The following is a 19814-nucleotide window of genomic DNA, read 5'->3' on the forward strand; positions in this document are numbered from 1 at the left end:
CGCCCAGGTGGTCTGAAGGAGGAGGCAGTTTGTCCAGGACGCCACCGTCTCGGGGGCGGCTTCAGGAGGCGGCCGACGCGGTCCGCGCGCGTTCCTGGGATCTGGGGAGCGGGGGACGTTCCTGCCGGAGCGGGGCAGACCCGGCCGAGGGCCTTTCTAGGGCAGCGGTCCGAGGGTACCGCGGCCCGGGCGGAGGCGTTCCCGGGATGGGGGCGGCCGAGGGGGCGGGCCCGCGGAGCCGGGAGGCGGGCCGCCACGTGACCGCCCGGGGCCGGGCCGGCGCTGGGCTGGGCTGCCCAGAAATAGCGCGGGTTTCCGCCGCCGGGCTGCGAGGGGACGGGCGACGCTAGGACGCGCGCTCGAGGGCGCGGCGCAGACCGGACGCCGAGGATGCTGAGCCCCGGCCCCGGCCCAGTCCCCAGCAAATGATGGCGATCCGGGAGCTGAAAGTGTGTCTTCTCGGGGTGAGTCCCGGCCCGGCTCCGCTGGGGAGACCCGCGCACCCGGCCGCCGCGCGCCCTGGCTTTCCCGCGGCCGCTGCCCCCGCGCGCCCCCGGTCCCGCTGCGCCCGGGACCCGGTCTGCCTCGCTTGGGGCCGGGTGGGGCCCGGGGGCCCGGGCCGGCGCCTTGGATACTTTCCTTCCAGCGGAAAGTTTAGGTTTCTCTGCGGAGGGCCGAGCCCTCCTGGCCTCCCCGGGCCGCTGTGGGTTCCCTTCCTTTAAAGTCCACCCCGAGTTAGAGCAGCAGCGATGGCGGTGGGGGCGAGGAGAGGGTGCCGTGGAGGGTGCGTCTGGAAAACTTGATCTCCTGGTAAAGAGAGGCAGGCCCAGAAAGGCCTCGCCGGCACCACCTCCCCTCCCTCAGAGTGGGTCTTCCTAGCCTGAAGAAACGTCAAAGTGCCACAAACAAACCGACAACACTGGCAGGCCTGTGGGTGACGCGGGGCAGCACCTAGAAGCCCCCCGGTAACTCAGGCACTGCCCACGTCACATCTCAGAACTGCTCATTGTGAAAGAAAGCTGGTTTTCAACCGGATTCTGAGCAGGCTTTCGCGTCCTTCTGTGACGCACCGCCCTTCCAGTTGGCACATCTGGACTCCCAAGAAAACCATTTCCTAGAAGAAAGAAATGCTTACAGGCTGTCAAAGTGGATGTACGAGAAGCGTATAAAGAGAACATGAACCTGAGTCCAGTCGGGCAGCGCTAGCTGTCCGCGGTTAGGGTTAGGGTTGAATTGTACCAAACCACGGTCTGGGCTCCGGCCCGCCCCGCGCCTCTCGGCTCTCCGGTCACTGCCCTCTGCCAGAACTGTCCTTACACTGGGTTGTCCAGTTCGCCTAGAATTCCAGGGGCCAAGGACCCCGTCCTTGTTACCCCCTAGCCCAGAGCACCCAGTACTCCCTGCCTCCAGTTGCTCAGCCCAGCATCCCGGAACACGATGCTTCTGGACTTTCTCTGTTGACCTTTGTCAGGGGTGCAGACAGGTTTTGCTGTCTGCCAGGCTCTCTAATATAGTCCAGACATAAACTCCAGGAATCCCAGGCTTCCTTGTGAAAGCCCACCTCAGCCTCAGGAGAGACCTTCAGAGACTTAGAAGGAATGGGAATCAAGGGGTCACTTTGAAGTGTGTTGTGTGTGTGGGAGGAATAAAGTAGGAAATGTTTTGGCCTTTTATTCTTATTTTTTAACACATCCTTCTCCCTTGCTGTCTGCTTAGGCAGCACAGGCCCTGCCCCATCATATGTACTCGCTGTCTTCCATTTCAGCATTCAGGGATGAGTCTCTGTCCTTCTACAAGGAAACTGATCGAGTGGAAAGAGCCGTGTATCAGGAGATAGGAAACCTGGTCCTTATCCTTCCCCACTAACTAGCTGTGCAGTTTTGGACAAGTCACTGAGTTGCCTCATCTACAAAGTGGACATGATACCATTTTCCCTGTAAGGCAAAGGGCTCTGCAAGATGATCTCCTGAGATACACAGTACCAGCTCCTGCTAACCTCTGATTCCAGGGTGGCAGTTAGCAAACCTGGGAGAGGAAAAAGCTGGAGGGAGTCCCTGTTCTTTTTCTCTTCAAGAATGAAACAGTTTTGGTGGCTTCTTGGAGACAATGCCTCATCTTTGTTTGCTATTTCTTTCTGCGGCTCTGTTGATAGGAATTTGAACAGTGCCAAAGCAGACCAAGGAGGTATGTCTGGGCAGATGGAGGCTTTGAAGCATCAATCATGTCACATCATATCTGTGGCCTCTTTTGTTTGACGGTGGCTGTAATTTTCAGTCTTACTTAGGTCAGAGGCTGTCTTATCTGAAAGGGCAAACAACCTTATTATCCACATGGAGTAATGTTTGCCAAGTGTCCTGGCTTGGCTGGTCCTTTCCTGGGCAAGAGGTGTGTGACTGACCTTATTCCTCATTGCTCATCCAAACAGGGTGGTTTTCTGGGTGAGATGACTTGGGCGAGGTCAAAGCCATTTTACTTGCCATGCGTTTACTCTTGATTTGAGAGAGAATCCTGTGGGTCAGTGGATGGAAGAGGGAGTCAAAAGTCTTCTCAGATTTTCAGCAGAAACCCCGAGCTTCTTTGTTCTTTGTGTAGGGAGGCCTCTCCTTGTAGGGTGAAGTCTTACATGTGGCTAGCCCTCCGCTTCCTGTTTTTTTTAGCCACCACATCTCCCTGCAGTCTGAGTGTGGCCAAGATCCTGGCAGCCACACCCTAAAATGCCCTGTTGAGATCACTTTCTCCTTGGCCCTACTTTAGAAGGTGATAGAGAATGTGGCCCTTATTGGTCCAGTAGTCCAAGTTTCACTATCTCAGTGGAGAGGCTGAGGGCCTGTTCTTTTGTGCCTGGTCACTTGCGCAGATTCCTCAGTGATTATTTGGGAACATGCTTCCCATTGTACAAGGCATGGGCAGTCCTGAATTTTATCCCAGGCTGTATGTTGGTGCCTCTTAGCTGTAGTCTCCTCCTCTTCAGTGGGATGGAGGCTCTGCCTTCTGACATTAGGGTTAGTTTCAAAAGTTGGAAGTGAGAGTGGGTCAGATGGCCTGTCTTCTTTACTCATACCAGGGTTGTTCAGAACCCTGATGTTTCTTTCTCCTTATTTTCTGGGAAGTTAGGTGTGTCTAGTCTTACTTCTTCTGTTGAGTGCTCCCCGATGGGATTGACGTTGGTCCGTGGAACAATTGGTGAACGCATTGTGCTCTTGGAAAACCAATGACTCAAGAGCATTAGTCTGTGTTACCTGTTACTAATTATTGGCTCTCATTTTTTTCATGCGTGAACTTCCTCATGTTTATTACACGTGGCCTCAGCTCAGCAGACCTTTGTGAATGTTGTTTTCTGGGATGAGCTGGCTGTCAGTGGGCTCGCGCCACAGGAGGCTGTGCTTGGTAGGAGAGCACACTTATTAGACACCCTGTGAGTATCCTGCCTGCCAATATCATTCCCACTTTGTAGTCTGAACTAGTGTTACGAAACATGTAGCTTAAAAAGAACACCCTTAAAAGCAGAAAAGTATGTTTAAAAAAAAAAAAAACTAACAAAAAAACAACATTCAGGCAGCAGCTGTTTAAACCTCAAAGGTGGAAAGCTTCCCAGTATGCATTTTTAACACACATTACCACGTGGCAAAAAGCAGGAGACAGAGAGAAGGGGGAACAGGGGGAGGAGAAGCTGGAGGAGGAGAGGATCTTTTATTGTTTCCTGTGTGTGTGTGTGTGTGTGTGTGTGTGTGTGTGCGCGCGCGCTGAAAAACTGCTTCCGGATGGAATCCCAGGGAGATTTATATTTGGGCTTTAGTTGTCTTGACAACAGTTTAGAGATTTCTGTCACTTCCTTATGCTGAATGAGTGGTTATAAGACAACTGAGGGCTTCCCTGCTTGAGGGAAGGCGCGGTGGAAGCATCTCCTTTTGGTCTTTGTTAACATCTATGTGGTGGTTTATCAAAGAGCAGTCAAAGACCTCTGACATCTGGGCCTAGGGGACTTCAGATACCTAAAGGGCCTTCATGGGAAATAGGCTCTGTGATCTCAGGACCTACTGGGGCCCAAGAGTGGAACAGGTTTCTGCCCAGAATCAGACAGACCGGTCTGAGCTGTGGACCCACAGGTGGGCTGTTGGGAGTGATGTGGAGCTCCTCTTCCCCAGAGCTCAGTGAGGCTGTGTCAGTCTGGCCTGGCCGCTTCAGAAGAACTGAAGGCTTAGGATGACATATGTGGCCAGATAACCTTCAAATCTGGTTTTCAAGTCTGAGATTCTATTAACATATTCTTTTTTATTTATTTTTATTTCCCTGAAAGTAGCATTTCTCATGTGTGGGAAGAGAGGCTAGCAACAGCATTTATTTATTTTCTTTTTTAGAAAACTTATTTTGTTGTTGTTGTTGAGAATATACACAGCAAAACATACACTAGTTCAACAGTTACTGCATGTACAGTTCAGTGACTTTGATTACATTTTGCGAGTTGTGCAACCATGCTCACTGTCCTTTTCTGAATTCTTCCTCCCCCATTAACATAGACTTCAGAAAAAAAATTTTTTTTTTTTACTCTCCCCTAAAGTTCCTATCTAATCTTTCCAGTTGCTGTTGTCAGTTTTTTTCTTTAAGTTTTATTTATTTTGTTGTTGTTCAGAATATATAAAACAAAACATACACCAATTCAACAATTTTTACATGTAAAATTTAGTTTCATTGATTATATTCTTTGAGTTGTACAATCATTGTCACCTTCCTTTTCTGAGTTGTCCCTTTCTATTAGCATAAACTCACTGCCCACTAAGGCTCCCTTCCAGTCTTTCAAGTTGTTGTTTTCAATTCCATCCCATATGGATAGTTTTTAAGAGTGCATAATGCTCAAGGCAGACCTTTTTTACTAGTTAAGCTAAACTAATGTTCAGTTTTAAGAAGACTTCAGGGGATATTTTTGGTTAAAGGCTTCAAAGATTATCTCAGGGCAGTAGTTTTGGGGGTTCATCCATCCTCCATGGCTCCACAAAGTCTAGAGTCCATGAAAATTTGAAATTCTGTTCTGCATTTCCCCCCTTTTGATTAGGATTCTTCTTTGGAATCTTTGATCAAAACGTCAGTAATGGTAGCTGGATGCCGTCTAGTTCTTCTGGCCTCATGGCAAAGGAGGCAGTTGTTCATGGAGGCAGTTAGCCACACATTCCATATCCTCCCCCTATTCCTGACTCTCCTTTGTCTCTGTTGCTCCAGTTGAATAGAGACCAATTGTGCCTTGGATGGCCGCTTGAAAGCTTTTAAGACCCCAGCCATTAAGAAACAAACTAGGAGGTAAGACAGAAGCACTAAACATGTTATTACCCAATTAACAGGAATGTCCCATGAAACCATGAAGCTGAACCTCTAAAGCAAAGTACCAAATCCCATGAGGTATTTGGTTGTACATAAGCAACCTCAGCAGCTACTCTTAAAAAAATTTTTTTGTCATTGTTATAAATATATTACACAGCTTTTGCCAATTCAGCTTTTTACAGGTGTGCAGCTTATTGTCAGCAATTACAGTAATTGGCTGCGCAACCCTACCCTTAATCAATGAGATTTTTCTATTACTGTTAACTCCCTTTTTCCCCCTCCCGTCACCCCTAGTAACCACCAATAAACTTTTGTCTGTATATATTTGCCTTCTCTTTTTATAAAAGTAAGGCCACATAACATTTGTCCTTTTGTGATTGGCTTCTTTCCCTTGGCATACTGTTTCACGCTGCATCCATACTGTAGCATTTATCAAGATTTCATTTTTCTACTGGCTGATAGTATTCCATTGTGTGTATATACCACATTTTGTTTATCCATTCGTCTTTTGAGGTTGTTTTCACTGTTTGGCTGTTGTGAGTAGTATTGTATTGAACATTGTCATACAAGTCTCTTTTTGAGTCTTTGCTTTAGGTTATATACCTAGGAATGGAACCGCTGGGTTATATGGCAGTTCTAGTTTTAGTTTCATGAGGAACCACCACACTCTTTTCCTCAGTGGCTGTACCATTTTGCATTCCCACTGGCAGTGGATAAGGGTTCCAGTTTCCTTACACCCTCACCAACATTTGTTATTTTCTGTTTTTTTTTTTAATCTTAGCCATCCTAGCGGGAGTGTAAAGCATCTCATTGTGGTTTCGATTTGCATCTCTCTCATGGCTAATGTCATTGAACATCTTTTTATGTGTTTGGTGGCCATTCGAATGTCCTCTTTAGTGAAATGTTTTTTTGCCCATTTTATCATTGGGCCCATTTTATTATTTGTCTTTTGTTATTAAGTTGTTGCAGTTTTATATATATTTTGGCTATTAGATTCTTATCAAATATATAGTTTCCATAGATATTCTCCCAGTCAGTAGATTTTTTTCCCACTTTTTTTGGCAAAGTCTTTTGATTAACAAAAGTTTTAATTTTTATGAGATTCCATTTATTTATTTCCTCTTTTGCTGTTTGTGCTTTGTTATTATATTACCCAGAAACCAAAACCCAGTGCCGTCGAGTCGATTCTGACTCATAGCGACCCTTTTTTATATGTTATTATATTAGAGAATCCATTATTGAAAGCTAGGCCTGACAATGTTGCCCCTGCTTGTTCTTTCGAGAATTTTGTGGTTTTAGTTTGCACATTCAAAATCCATTTTGAATTTGTTTTGGTGTATGGTGTGAGGCAAGCATCCTATTTCATTTTTCTGCATGTGGAAATCCAATTTTCCCAGCACCATTTATTGAAGACACTATTCTTTCCTTATTAAATGGACTTAGCACCCTTGTCAAAAATCAGTTGACCATAGACGTGTGGACTTATTTTTAGACTTTCAGTTTTGTTCCATTGGTGTATGTGTCTATTGTTATGCCAGTACCAGGCTGTTCTGATTACTGTAGCTGTATAAAAGCCATTGCCATCGAGTCGATTCCGATTCATGGCGACCCAATAGGACAGAGTAGAACTGCCTCATAGGGTTTCCAAGGAGCAGCTGGTGGATTTGAACTGCTGACCACTTGGTAATCAGCTAAGTGCATACCCACTGGGCCACCAGGGTATGTTTTAAAGTCAGGAAGCGTGAGTTCTCCTGTCTTGTCCTTCTCTTTCAGCACAGTTTTAGGTCTTTGGGGCCTCTTGCCATTCCATATAAAATTGAAGATTTGTTTTTCTGTTTCTGTAGAGAAGGCTGTTGGAGTTTTATTGGGATTGCACTGAATAATATAGATCTCTTTGGGTAGTATTGACATCTTAACAATATTAAGTCTTCTAATCAATGAACATGGAACATATTTCCCTTTATTTAAGCCTTCTTTCATTTTTTCAGCAATGTTTTGTAGTTTTCATTGTATAAGTCCTTCATGTCCCTGGTTAGATTTATTCCTAGGTATTCTCTTAGGTGCTATTGTAAATAGAATTTTTACCCTAGTTTCCCTTTCAAATTTCTCATTGCTTATGTGTAGAAACCCAGCTGTGTTTTGTTTGTTGACCTTGTACCTTGCAGCTTTGCTAAATTCCTCCATTAGCTCTACAAGTTTCCTTGTGGTCTCTTTGGGATTTTCTGTATGTATAGGTTCATATCATCCACCAATAGAGATAATTTCATTTCTTCTTTTCCAATCTGTATACATTTCATTTATTTCTCTTATATTATTGCTCTGGCTAGGACTTCTAATGCAGTATTCAACAGAAGTGATGAGAGTGGGCACAATAGCATTTATTTCTTACCATACCTGCTTCCTCTATTACATGGAACCCTTTGGGAAAACTAAGGTTCCACATACTTGGTCACTCTGGATAGCTTCTGTGTCTCAAGAGAATAAGTATAAATGATATGGGGGAGGATGTCTCCCTGGCGGTGCCTGGCGTATAGTAACATTGTACCCAGCTGTCTTAGTTTCCTAGTGCTGTTGTAATACAAATACCACAAGTGTTGTTGTTAGGTGCCGTCTAGTCGGCTCCGACTCATAGCGACCCTATACACAACAGAACAAAACACTGCCTGGTCCTGCGCCATCCTTACAATTGTTACGCTTGAGCTCACTGTTGCAGCCACTGTGTCAATCCACCTTGCTGAGGGTCTTCCTCTTTTCTGCTGACCCTGTACTTTGCCCAGTATGATGTCCTTCTGCAGGGACTGATCCCTCCTGACAACATGTCCAAAGTATGTAAGACCCAATCTCACCATCCTTGCTTCTAAGGAGCATTCTGCCTGTAGATTCTTCCAAGACAGATTTGTTTGCTGTTTTGGCAGTCCATGGTATTATATTCAATGTTCTTCACCAACACCACAATTCAAAGGTGTCAGTTCTTCTTCGGTCTTCCTTATTCATTGTCCAGCTTTCACATGCGTATGATGTGATTGAAAATACCATGGCTTGGGTCAGGTGCACCTTAGTCTTCAAGGTGACATCCTTGTTCTTCAACACTTTGAAAATGTCCTTTGCAGCAGATTTGCCCAGTGCAATGCGTCTTTTGATTTCTTGGCTGCTGCTTCCGTGGCTGTTGATTGTGGATCCAAGTAAAATGAAATCCTTGACAACTTCAATCTTTTCTCCATTTATCATGATGCTGCTCACTGGTCCAGTTGTGAGGATTTTTGTTTTCTTTATGTTGAGGTGCAATCCATACTGAAGTCTGTGGTCTTTGATCTTCATCAGCAAGTGCATCAAACCCTCTTTACTTTCAGCAAGCAAGGTTGTGTCATTTGCATAATGCAGGTTGTTAATGAGTTTTCCTCCGATCCTGATGCCCCTTTCTTCTTCCTATAGTCCAGATACCACAAGTGAGTGGCTTTAAATAACAGAAATTTGTTTTCTCACAGTTTTGGAGGCTAAAAGCCCAAATCTGCATCTTTACCATGTCAGTTCCTTTCTTGTGAATAGTCCCATGTGTTCCTTGGTTCTTTGGCTTGTAGATGATCCTCACAATCACTTTTACGCTTGATCCCATTGTTGCAGCCACTGTGTCAATCTGTCTGTTTAAGAGTCTTCCTCTTTTCCGCTGACCCTCTACTTTACCAAGCATGATGTCCTTCTTCAGGGACTGGTCCCTCCTGATAACATGTCCAAAGTATGTGAGACGAAGTCTCACCATTCTTGCTTCTAAGGAGCATTCTGGCTGTACTTCTTCAAAGACAGATTTGTTTGTTCTTCTGGCAGTCCATGGTATATTCAGTATTCTACCGAATCAAACCCAATGCCGCCGAGTTGATTCCGACTCATAGCGACCCTATAGGACAGAGTAGAACTGCCCCATAGAGTTTCCAAGGAACACCTGGTGGATTCGAACTGCCGATCCTTTGGTTAGCAGCCATAGCACTTAACCACTATGTCACCAGGGTTTCCCAGTACTCTACACCAACAGCATAATTCAAAGGCCTCAATTCTTCAGTCTTTCTTATTCATTGTCCAGCTTTCACATGCATATGAGGAATTGAAAACAGTATGGCTCGGGTCAGGCGCACCTTAGTCCTTAAAGTGCCGTCTTTGTTTTTTAACATTTTAAAAAGGGCCTTTGCTCCAGATTTGCCCAATGCAATGTGCCATTTGATTTCTTGACTGCTGCTTCCATGGGCATTGATTGTGGATCCAAGTAAAATGAAATCCTTGACAGCTTCAATCTTTTCTCCATTTATCATGGTGCTGCTCACTGGTCCAGTTGTGAGGATTTTTGTTTTCTTTATGTTGATTGAGGTGCAATCCATACTGAAGTCTGTGGTCTTTGATCTTCATCAGCAAGTGCATCAAGCCCTCTTTACTTTGAGCAAGCAAGGTTGTGTCATCTGCATAATGCAGGTTGTTAATAAGTCTTCCTCCAATCCTGATACCATATTTTTCTTCATGTAATCCAGCTTCTAGGATTATTTGCTCAGCATACAGATTGAATAAGTATGGTGAAAGGATACAACCTTGACACACACCTTTCTTGACTTTAAACCATGAGGTATCTCCTTGTTCTGTTCTAACGACTGCCTTGTGGTCTATGAACAAGTTCCTCATGAGCATAATTAAGTGTTCTGAATTCCCATTCTTCTCAACGTTATCCATAATTTGTTATGATTCACACTGTTGAATGCCTTTGCATAGTCAATAAAACACAGGTAAACATCTTTCTGGTATTCTCTGCTTTCAGCCAGGATCCATCTGACATCAGCAGTGGTATCCCTGGTTCCACACCCTCTTCTGAACCTGGCTTGAATTTTTGACAGTTCCCTGTCAATAATACTGCTGCAGTCGCTTTTGAATGATCTTCAGCAAAATTTTCCTTGCATGTGGTATTAATGACATTGTTTGAAAATTTCTGCATTCCGTTAGATCATGTTTCTTTGGAGTGGGTACAAATATGAATCTCTTCCACTTGGTTGACCAGATAGCTGTCTTCCAAATTTCTTGGCATAGATGAGTGAGCACCTGCAGTACTGCATCGGGTTTGTTGAAACATCTCAATTGGTATCCCGTCAATTCCTGGAGTTCTGTTCTTTGCCAGTGCCTTCAGTGCAGCTTGGATAAGTACCATCGGTTCTTGATCATATGCTGCCTACTGAAATGATTGAACGTCAACGAATTCTTTTTGGTACAGTCACTCTGTGTATTCCTTCCATCTTCTTTTGACGCTTCCTGCATCGTTTAATATTTTCTCCATAGAATCTTTCAATATTGCAATGTGATGCTTGAATTTTTTCATTTTTTTTTCAGCTTGAGAAATGCTGAGCATGTTCTTCTCTTTTGGTTTCCTAACTCCAGGTCTTTGCATATTTCATTATAATACTTTGTCTTCTCAAGCTGCCCTTCAAAATCTTTTGTTTAGCTTTTACTTCATCATTTCTTCCTTTTGCTTTAGCTACTCTCTGTTCAAGACCAAGTTTCAGAGTCTCGTCTGACATCCATTTTGGTATTTTCTTTCTTTCCTGCCTTTTTAATGACCTCTTGCTTTCTTCGGGTGTGATGTTGATGTCATTCCACAACTATTCTGGTCTTTGGTCATTAATCTTCTATGTGTCAAACCTGTTTTTGAGATGGTCTCTAAATTCAGGTGGATTATACTCAAGGTTGTACTTTGTTTCTTGTGAATTTGTTCTAATTTTCTTCAACTTGAGCTTGAACTTGCATATGAGCAATTGATGGTCTGTTCCCCAGTCGGCCCCTGGCCTTGTCCTGACTGATAATATTGAGCTTTTCCATTGTCTCTTTTCACAGATGTAGTTGATTTGATTCCTATGTATTCCATCAGGTGAGGTCCACATGTGTAATTGCCATTTATGTTGTTGAAAAATGGTATTTGCAATGAGGAAGTCGTTGGTCTTGCAAAATTCTGTTATGAGATCGCCAGTGTCGTTTTTATCACCAAGGCCATGTTTTCCAAATATGATTTCTTCTTTGTTTCCACCTTTTACATTCCAATCTCAAGTAATTATCAATGTGTCTTGATTGCATGTTTGATCAATTTCAGACTGCAGAAGCTGACAAAAATTTTCAGTTTCTTCATCTTTGACTTTAGTGGTTTGTTAAGTTTGAATAATAGTCATTAACTTGTCTTTCTTTTAGGCATATGGATATTATCCTATCACTGACAGTGTTGTACTTCTGTATAGATCTGGAAATATTCTTTTTAATGATGAATATGATGCCTTTCCTCTTCAATTTGTCATTCCTGGCGTAGTAGACCATGCGGTTGCCTGATTCAGAATGGCCAATACCAGTCCATTTCAGCTCACTAATGCCTCGGATATTGACGTTTATGTGTTCCATTTCATTTTTGATGACTTCCAATTTTCCTAGATTCATACTTCCTACATTCCACCTTCCATTTATTTTATTTTTTACAAGTCTTTCTCTCTCTCTCTCTTTTTTTTTTTAATAGTGCTTTAGGTGAAAATTTACACTTCAAGTTAATTTCTCATACAAAAATTTATACACATATTGTTATGTGACATTAGTTGCAGTCCTTATAATGTGACAGCATACTCCCACTTTCCACCCTAGGTTTCTTGTGTCCATTCAACCAGTTTCTGTTTCTTCTGGGTTTCTTATGTCCCTTCAACCAGTTTCTGTCCCTTCCTGCCTTCTTATCCTGCCTCCACATAGGAGCCACCCATTTGGTCACGTGTATCTGCTTGAACTAAGAAGCACACTCTTCACGAGTATTATTTTATGTTTTATAGTCCCACCTAATCTTTGTCTGAAGCGTGAGCTTTGGGAATGGTTTTAAGTTCGGGCTTAACAGAGTGTCCAGGGTTCCTCCAGTCTCAGTCAGACCATTAAGTCTGGTCTTTTTACTGGAATTTGAGCTCTGCATCACACTTTTCTCCGTTTAGTCAGGGACTCTCTGTTCCCTGTCAGGGCAGTCATTGGTGGTAGCCAGGCACCATCTAGTTCTTCTGGTCTCAGGCTGGTGGAGCCTCTGGGTTTATGTGGCCATTTTTGTCTCTTAGGCTGGTATTTTCCTTGTGTTCTTTAGTGTTCTTCATTCTCCTTTGCTCCAGGTGTGCTGGGACCAATTGATGTATCTTAGATGGCTGCTCGCTAGCTTTTAAGCCCCAGACACCACTTCAAAGTGGGATGCATATATTTTCTTTACGAACTTTATTATACCAATTGACCTAGATGTCCCCTGAAACCATGGTCCCCAGACCCCTGGCCTGGCAACTTTGTCCCTAGAAGTATTTGGTTGTATTCGGGAAGCTTCTTAGCTTTTGGATTAGTCCAGTTATGCCGACTTCCTCTGTATTGTGTGTTGTTCTTCCCTTCACCCAAGATAATTCTTGTCTAGTATCTAGTTAGTGAATACCCCTCTCCCACCCTCCCTACCCTCGTAACCATCGAAAAATGTTTTCTTCTGTGTTTAAACCTTTTCTTGAGTTCCTATAATAGTGGTCTCATATGATATTTGTCCTTTTGGGCCTGACTAATTTCACTCAGCCTAATGCCCTCCAGATTCATCAATGTTGTGAGATGTTTTGAGGATTTATCATGTTCTTTACCGTTGCATAGTATTCCATTGTGTGTATGTACCATAATTTGTTTATCCATTCGTCTGTTGATGGGCACGTAGGTTGTTTCCATCTTTTTGCTATCTGCAATGAACATGGGTGTGCATTCGTGTGTCAGCTCTTATTTCTCTGGGACATATTCCAAGGAGAGGGATTGCTGGATCATACGGAATTTCTATTTCTAGCTTTTTAGGAAGCGCCAAATTGATTTCCAAAGTGGTTGTACCATTTTGCATTCGCACCAGCAGTGAATAAGTGTGCCAGTATCTCCACAACCTCTCCAAAATTTATTATTTTGTGTTTTTTGGATTAGTGCCAGCCTTTTTGGGTGAGATGGTATCTCATTGTAGTTTTGATTTACATTTCTCTAATGGCAAATGGTTGTGAGCATTTCCTCATGTATCTATCTGTCAGCTTCCTGAATGTCTTCTTTGGCGAAGTTCCTATCCTTTGCCCGTTTTTTTTAAACTATGTACATTTATTATTTGTTAACCTTTTTTTTTTAAATCATGTTTATTGTGCTTTAAGTGAAAGTTTACAAATCACGTCAGTCTGTCACATATAAGCTTATATACACCTTACTCCATACTCCCACTTACTCTTCCCCTAATGAGTCAGCCTGCTCCCTCCTTCCAGTCTCTCCTTTCGTGACGATTTTGCCAGTTTCTGACCCTCTCTACCCTCCTATCTCCCCTCCAGACAGGAGATACCAACACAGTCTCAAGTGTCCACCTGATACAAGTAGCTCACTCTTTGTCAGCGTCTCTCTCCAACCCATTGTCCAGTCCCTTCCATGTCTGATGAGTTGTCTTCGGGAATGGTTCCTGTCCTGGGCCAACAGAAGGTTTGGGGACCATGACTGCTGGGATTCTTCTAGTCTCAATCAGACCATTAAGTCTGGTCTTTTTATGAGAATTTGGGGTCTGCATCCCACTGTTCTCCTGCTCCCTCAGGGGTTCTCTGTTGTGCTCCCTGTCAGGGCAGTCATCGGTTGTGGCCAGGCACCATCTAGTTCTTCTGGTCTCAGGATGATGTAAGTCTCTGGTTCATGTGGCCTTTTCTGTCTCTTGGGTTCATAATTATCTTGTGTCCTTGGTGTTCTTCATTCTCCTTTGATCCAGGTGGGTTGAGACCAATTGATGCATCTTAGATGGCCGCTTGTTAGCATTTAAGACCCCAGACGCCACATTTCAAAGTGGGATGCAGAGTGTTTTCATAATAGAATTATTTTGCCAATTGACTTAGAAGTCCCCTTAAGCCATAGTCCCCAAACCCCTGCCCTTGCTCCACTGACCTTTGAAGCATTCAGTTTATCCCGGAAACTTCTTTGCTTTTGGTGCAGTCCAGTTGAGCTGACCTTCCGTATATTGAGTATTGTCCTTCCCTTCACCTTTGCCTGTTTTTAAATTGTGTTATTTGTCTTTTTGTTGTTGAGGTTTTGCAGTATCTTGTAGATTTTAGAGATTAGACCCTGATCGGATATGTTTTAGCCAAAAATATTTTCCCAGTCCGTTGGTTCTGTTTTTAGTCTTTTGGTGAAGTCTTTTGCCGAGCTTAAGTGTTCACTTTTTAGGAGCTCCCAGTTATCTAGTTTCTCTTCTGGTGTTTGTGCATTGGTAGTTATGGTTTGTATTCTGTTTATGCCATGTATGAGGGCTCCTAGCTTTGTCCGTTTTTTTCATCCATGATCTTTATTGTTTTAGATTTTATATTTAGGTCTTTGATCCATTTTGAGTTAGTTTTTGTACATGGTATGCGGTATGGATCTTGTTTCATTTTTTTGCAGATGGATATCCAGTTTTGCCAGCACCATTTGTTAAAGAGACTGTCTTTTCCCCATTTAATGGACTTTGGGCCTTTGTCAAATATCAGCTGCTCATGTGTGGATGAATTTACGTCTGGATTCTCAGTTCTGTTCCATTGATCTATGTATCTGTTGTTGTACCAGTACCAGGCTGTTTTGACTACTGTGGCGGTATGATATGTTCTAAAATCAGATAGTATAAGGCCTCCCACTTTGTTCTTCTTTTTCAGTAATGCTTTACTTTTCCGATGCCTCCACATTCCAGTTATTAATGGATGTAATGGATGTTTGCAGCTGTTTCTTCTCATTTTAAGTTGTGCCACATCAGCAAATGAAGGCCCTGAAAGCTTGACTCCATCCACATCATTAAGGTCGACCCTATTTCGAGGAGTCAGCTCTTTCCTTATAGTACTTTGAGTACCTTCCAACCTGAGGGGCTCATCTTCCGACACTGTGTCTGACAGTCTTCTGCTGCTATTCCTAAGGTTTTCACTGGCTATTTTTTTCAGATATAGACTGCTGGGTCCTTCTTCCTAGTATGTCTTAGTGTGGAAGCTCTGCTGAAACCTGTCCAGCAATGGCGATCCTGCTGGTATTTGAAATATTGATGGCAAAGCTTCCAGTATCACAGCAACACACAAGCCACCACAGTATGACAAGCTGACAGACATGTGGTGGTCTGCAGGTATAAACACTTAGAATTCCAGCACATATTTTGGGAGGACACAATTTAATCCATAACACCCGCGAAGGTGATCATAACCTTAGAGTACCTGTGTGTCTCTTTGTTCAGGGTCAGCTTTGTGCCTTTCTCCCTCTGCGTTAGGAGCTTGGTGCGTCTCTGGTGTGCATATCGGAACTGTTTGTGGATCTTTTTCCACCTTCTTGTGTCCCTGTCCCCATCTGTTGTGCGCAGCTCTTAGCACCATGCCCCGATACCACTGTTGCAGGAGTGTACTGTACCCCTGGGGTGCTGCAGCTAGTTATTCTAAGGCAATGGCAAGACAGAAAACTTTACGTTATAGGATGTGAGGGCATAAAAACATTTTAAGCTCACAAGCTAGAAAAGGTCTTTAAATTTCATGTGTCCAATAGGTTAAACTGATTTTGGTGCGTGTATGCGTGTGGAAATAGTGCATTTTCTTTTGCTTTAGTCCTCATAATTTATAACATGTGTTTAAGAATGGATAGATATTGGTCCATTCTCTTACCATTTACCGAGTGCTTCTTTCACGCCAGGAGCTGTGTTTGGCTGCAGGGCACAGTGCAAGGCAGGGCTTACGTTCCTCTTGTGGCACTTCTCAGAGAGTGCCATGGAGACCTAGAAGCAGCGTAATGTGAAGGTAATAAGCCCTGACTGGCGTCCACCTTATCCTACACGCAAGCATTTGAGACAGAAAGGTTCTGGCTCTATCTGTTTCCAGCGTGCACCATGGGCCCAGTGCTGTGCCAGGTCTGCTGCAGATGCTAAGTAGGACAGGCCAGTCCTGGGCCCGGTTGGTAGGGAGGAGCCTCTTCTGGCAGAAAAGACTGTCTCTGAGGAATTGATGAGTACGCTGCTCAGTGTAACCCACAGCACAGTAGGGGATAACCAGTAACCAGTTGCCATTGAGTCAGCTCTGACTCACGGTGACCTCATGTGTGTCAGAGTAGAAATTCATTCCATAGGGTTTTCAATGGCTGATTTTTTAAAAGTAGATTGCCAGGCCTTTCTTCCACAGTGCCTCTGGATGGATTTGAACCTCCAACCTTTCAGTTAGCAGCTGAGCTGCTATCTCTTTGCAGCACCCAGGGACTCCCATAGTAGGCGATAGTGGTAATTAGGTGAAATACAGTGAGGCTGAGAAGGGGAGACTGGGAGGTCGCTTGGAGTGAGAAGGATTTGAACAGTGCCTCGAAGGATGAGTAGGGCTTTGGCAGGCATGGGGCAGCATTGTGGCATGTTCTAGAGGTGGCAGAGATGGGTGGGGGTGGGGTGGGGGGTCACAGTTTCTCTGCTCCCTGTCTGACTACTCTCCCATTGACTCCGCTGGTTCCTTACTGTGTGCGCTTTCATTTGTAAACCTCCCCCGTGTTTTATTTTGAAAAACGTGGAAGCTTATTTTTCAGACTTACACAAAATTGAAAGAACAGTATGCTGAATATCCGTACACACTTCACCTAGATCCAGGAGGTGTAATATTTTGCCACTCTTGCTTTTTTTCTCTTTCTTTGTCTCTAGTGTCTATAAATAATACAAAAACATTTTTTTTTCAGAACCATTTTCAAGAAAGTTACAGACATCATGACACTTTACCCCCAAATACTTCAGTTTGTATCTTTTAGGAAAAAAGACACTTTCCTCTGTCACCACAGTCCTGTTATTTTGCCCCCCAAATTTAACACAGATACAATAACAGTATCAGACATATAGTTCATATTCAAGTGTTTCCTGTTGTCTACAAGATATCCTTTGCAGTTGTTTAAAAATCCACCATCTGATGTCCTTTCAGTCACCTGTAATCTAGAACAGCTCCCCCTTTTCTTCCCTATGATGTTGGCATTTTTGAAGAATCCAGGCCAGCTGCTTGTAGAAAAAAAAATCCCAAAATCTGGATTTGTCTGGTCATTTCCTCATTGCCAGTTTTGGGCCAAATGTTTTGCTGAGAATATAGCCTGAGAGATGTTGAATGGACATACTTTATATGTAATCATATGTAATAATTAAAATGCTCTTTCCCTCTTATCTCTATTTATTAGCTTCTACAAGTGTCAGGAACTTTTGTGTCTGAACAAAACAGATACAGGACTTTGCCCTTGTGGAGCTTACATTTTACCAGGAAGGTGGGAAAAATTAATTCACCTCCATTCTCCCTCCCTCCCTCCCTTCCTTGGTCTTCAGTAAAGGCACTTTTTAGGACTCTTGAGTAATTACTTGCAGGTCCTAGTGAATTATAATGAATTGTGCTGTCTGTTAGTAGGTGGGAAGTACTACGTGGAGAAAATAGAGCAGAGTGGGGGCACAAGAGATCCAGGATGAGACGAGTGGTGGGAGGTGGCCAGCAGTGGTGGTGGTGGGGGGGGGGTGATTGGTGGTGGGGTGGTCAGTGGTGGGGTGGTCGGTGGTGGTGGTGGTGGGTAAATGGTGATGGTGAGTAGTTGGTGGTGGGGTGATCAGTGTTTGGGTTGTGGTGGTGGCGGAGTGGTTGGTGGTGGGGTGGTCAGTGGTTGGGTGGTTAGTGGTGCTGGGTGGTTGGTGGTGGGGCAGTTGGTGGTGGGTGGTGGGTGGTTGGTGGTGGATGATTGCTAGTGGATGGCTGGTGGTAGGTGGGTTGGTCAGTCGTAGATAGTTGGTAGTGAGTAGTGGTGAGGCAGTCGGTGGTAGGCGGTCAGTGATGGGGTGATCAGTGGTGGGGTGATCAGTGATAGAATGGTCAGTGGTGGGTGGTGGTGGGTGGTCAGTGGGAGGGTAGTGGGGTGGTCAGTGGTGGGTGGTGGTGGGTGGTCAGTGGGAGGGTAGTGGGGTGGTCAGTGGTGGGTGGTGGTAGGTGGTCAGTGCAGGTTGTGGTGGGGTGGTCAGTGGTAGGTGGTTGGTAGTGGTGGGGTGGTCGGTGGTAGTGGGATGGTTGGTTGTGGATGGCCAGTGGTAGGTGGTTGGTGGTAGGTGGGGTGGTCAGTTGTAGATAGTTGGTAGTGAGTAGTGGTGAGGTAGTCAGTGGTAGGTGGTCAGTGATGGGGCAGTCAGTAACGGGGTGATCAGTGGTGGGGTGATCAATGATAGAATGGTCGGTGGTGGGTGGTGGTGGGTGGTCAGTGGGAGGGTAGTGGGGTGGTCAGTGGTGGGTGGTGGTGGGTTGTCAGTGGGAGGGTAGTGGGGTGGTCAGTGGTGGGTGGTGGTAGGTGGTCAGTGCAGGTTTTGGTGGGTGGTCAGTGGTAAGTGGTTGGTTGTGGTGGGGTGGTCGGTGATAGTGGGATGGTTGGTGGTGGATGGCCAGTGGTGGGAAGTGAAGTGGTGAGTAGTGATGATGTGGTCAGTGGTGGGTGGGTGGTAGTGGTGGGGTGGTCAGTGGTAAGTGGTTGGTTGTGGTGGGGTGGTCGGTGATAGTGGGATGGTTGGTGGTGGATGGCCAGTGGTGGGAAGTGAAGTGGTGAGTAGTGATGATGTGGTCAGTGGTGGGTAGGTGGTAGTGGTGGGGTGGTCAGTGGCAGGTGGTCGGTAGTGGGTGGTCAGGGGTGGTCAGTGGTGGGTGGCGGTGAGAGTAACCTCGGTCCTGAGGAGCAGTTTTCATCTTTCTTGTTGCTTTAGTGTCAGCAGAAGTAAGGAAAGAGTAGTGAGATTTAACATTGGCTCAATGAATAGGTTTCACACTGTGGAGTGTTTTGATTTGGTGAATATTTTTCTGATATATTTCCTTGCTCTTGATGCCTCCATCCTGCTCCGACTTCTCTGGGAGGCGTGGATTTTGCTTCTCCTTGCTCGGGATTTAACCCAGAAGATATCTTAGGTTACTCTCAGTTTCCCTAGGGGTGCGCAGAAGATTTTAGTTATAAAAAAATTGAATGGGCCCTTCAGGAGAGCAAATAGAATAGGGTAGAAATAATTTCCCATCTCATTTCTCTATTTTGAGCAAGATCCCCAGAGACCTGGACCTGTGTGTATCAATGGTGTCTATTTCTCTGGAAGAAAAGGTACCTGAGTTTTTCAGTATTACTTCCTTTCTGCCCTCATGGAATCACTATTTTAACTAGGATCTGTAAGTAATTATGTGTAACCCTAAAAAGTACCTTTACTAAAGACCAAGGAAGGGAGGGAGTGAGGAAGAGAAGGAGAGAAGAGAAAAAGAGACATATCACATAAAACTTGCCTTCTGCTGGTAAGGGGAAAGAAAGAACAAGGTATTTCTGTTTTTTTTTTACATTTATGGAAAGTTGAATTAAGAAAGTTTTTTTTTTTTTTTTTTTAAAGAGCATCTCATAGCATCAGTACTACATGCTTAATAGTTATTTTTCATTTTAGGAGCTGAACTGTTTTCTAAACTTTTTCATAATAAACTTCTAAAAAGCTG

The 19814-nt window shown here is 44.3% G+C and overlaps 1 protein-coding gene across 5 annotated transcripts in view; it reads left to right on the forward strand.

Annotated features, from left to right (window-relative positions):
* Positions 1–328: 328 nt before the first annotated feature.
* The window catches only part of RAB31 (RAB31, member RAS oncogene family), a 236042-nt gene continuing 216556 nt past the window's right edge, over positions 329–19814 (forward strand). For all 5 annotated transcript variants that reach the window (XR_010323496.1, XR_010323495.1, XM_064294727.1 and 2 more), the window contains exon 1: positions 329–464. Coding sequence is in view for 3 of the 5 variants with exons in the window: in XM_064294727.1 (XP_064150797.1) it covers positions 426–464 (39 nt within the window). In the remaining 2 variants the exon portion in view is untranslated. The remainder of the gene's footprint in view (positions 465–19814) is intronic.

Source organism: Loxodonta africana, chromosome 11 (genome assembly GCF_030014295.1).
Source record: "Loxodonta africana isolate mLoxAfr1 chromosome 11, mLoxAfr1.hap2, whole genome shotgun sequence".
Taxonomy (NCBI): Eukaryota; Metazoa; Chordata; class Mammalia; order Proboscidea; family Elephantidae; genus Loxodonta; species Loxodonta africana.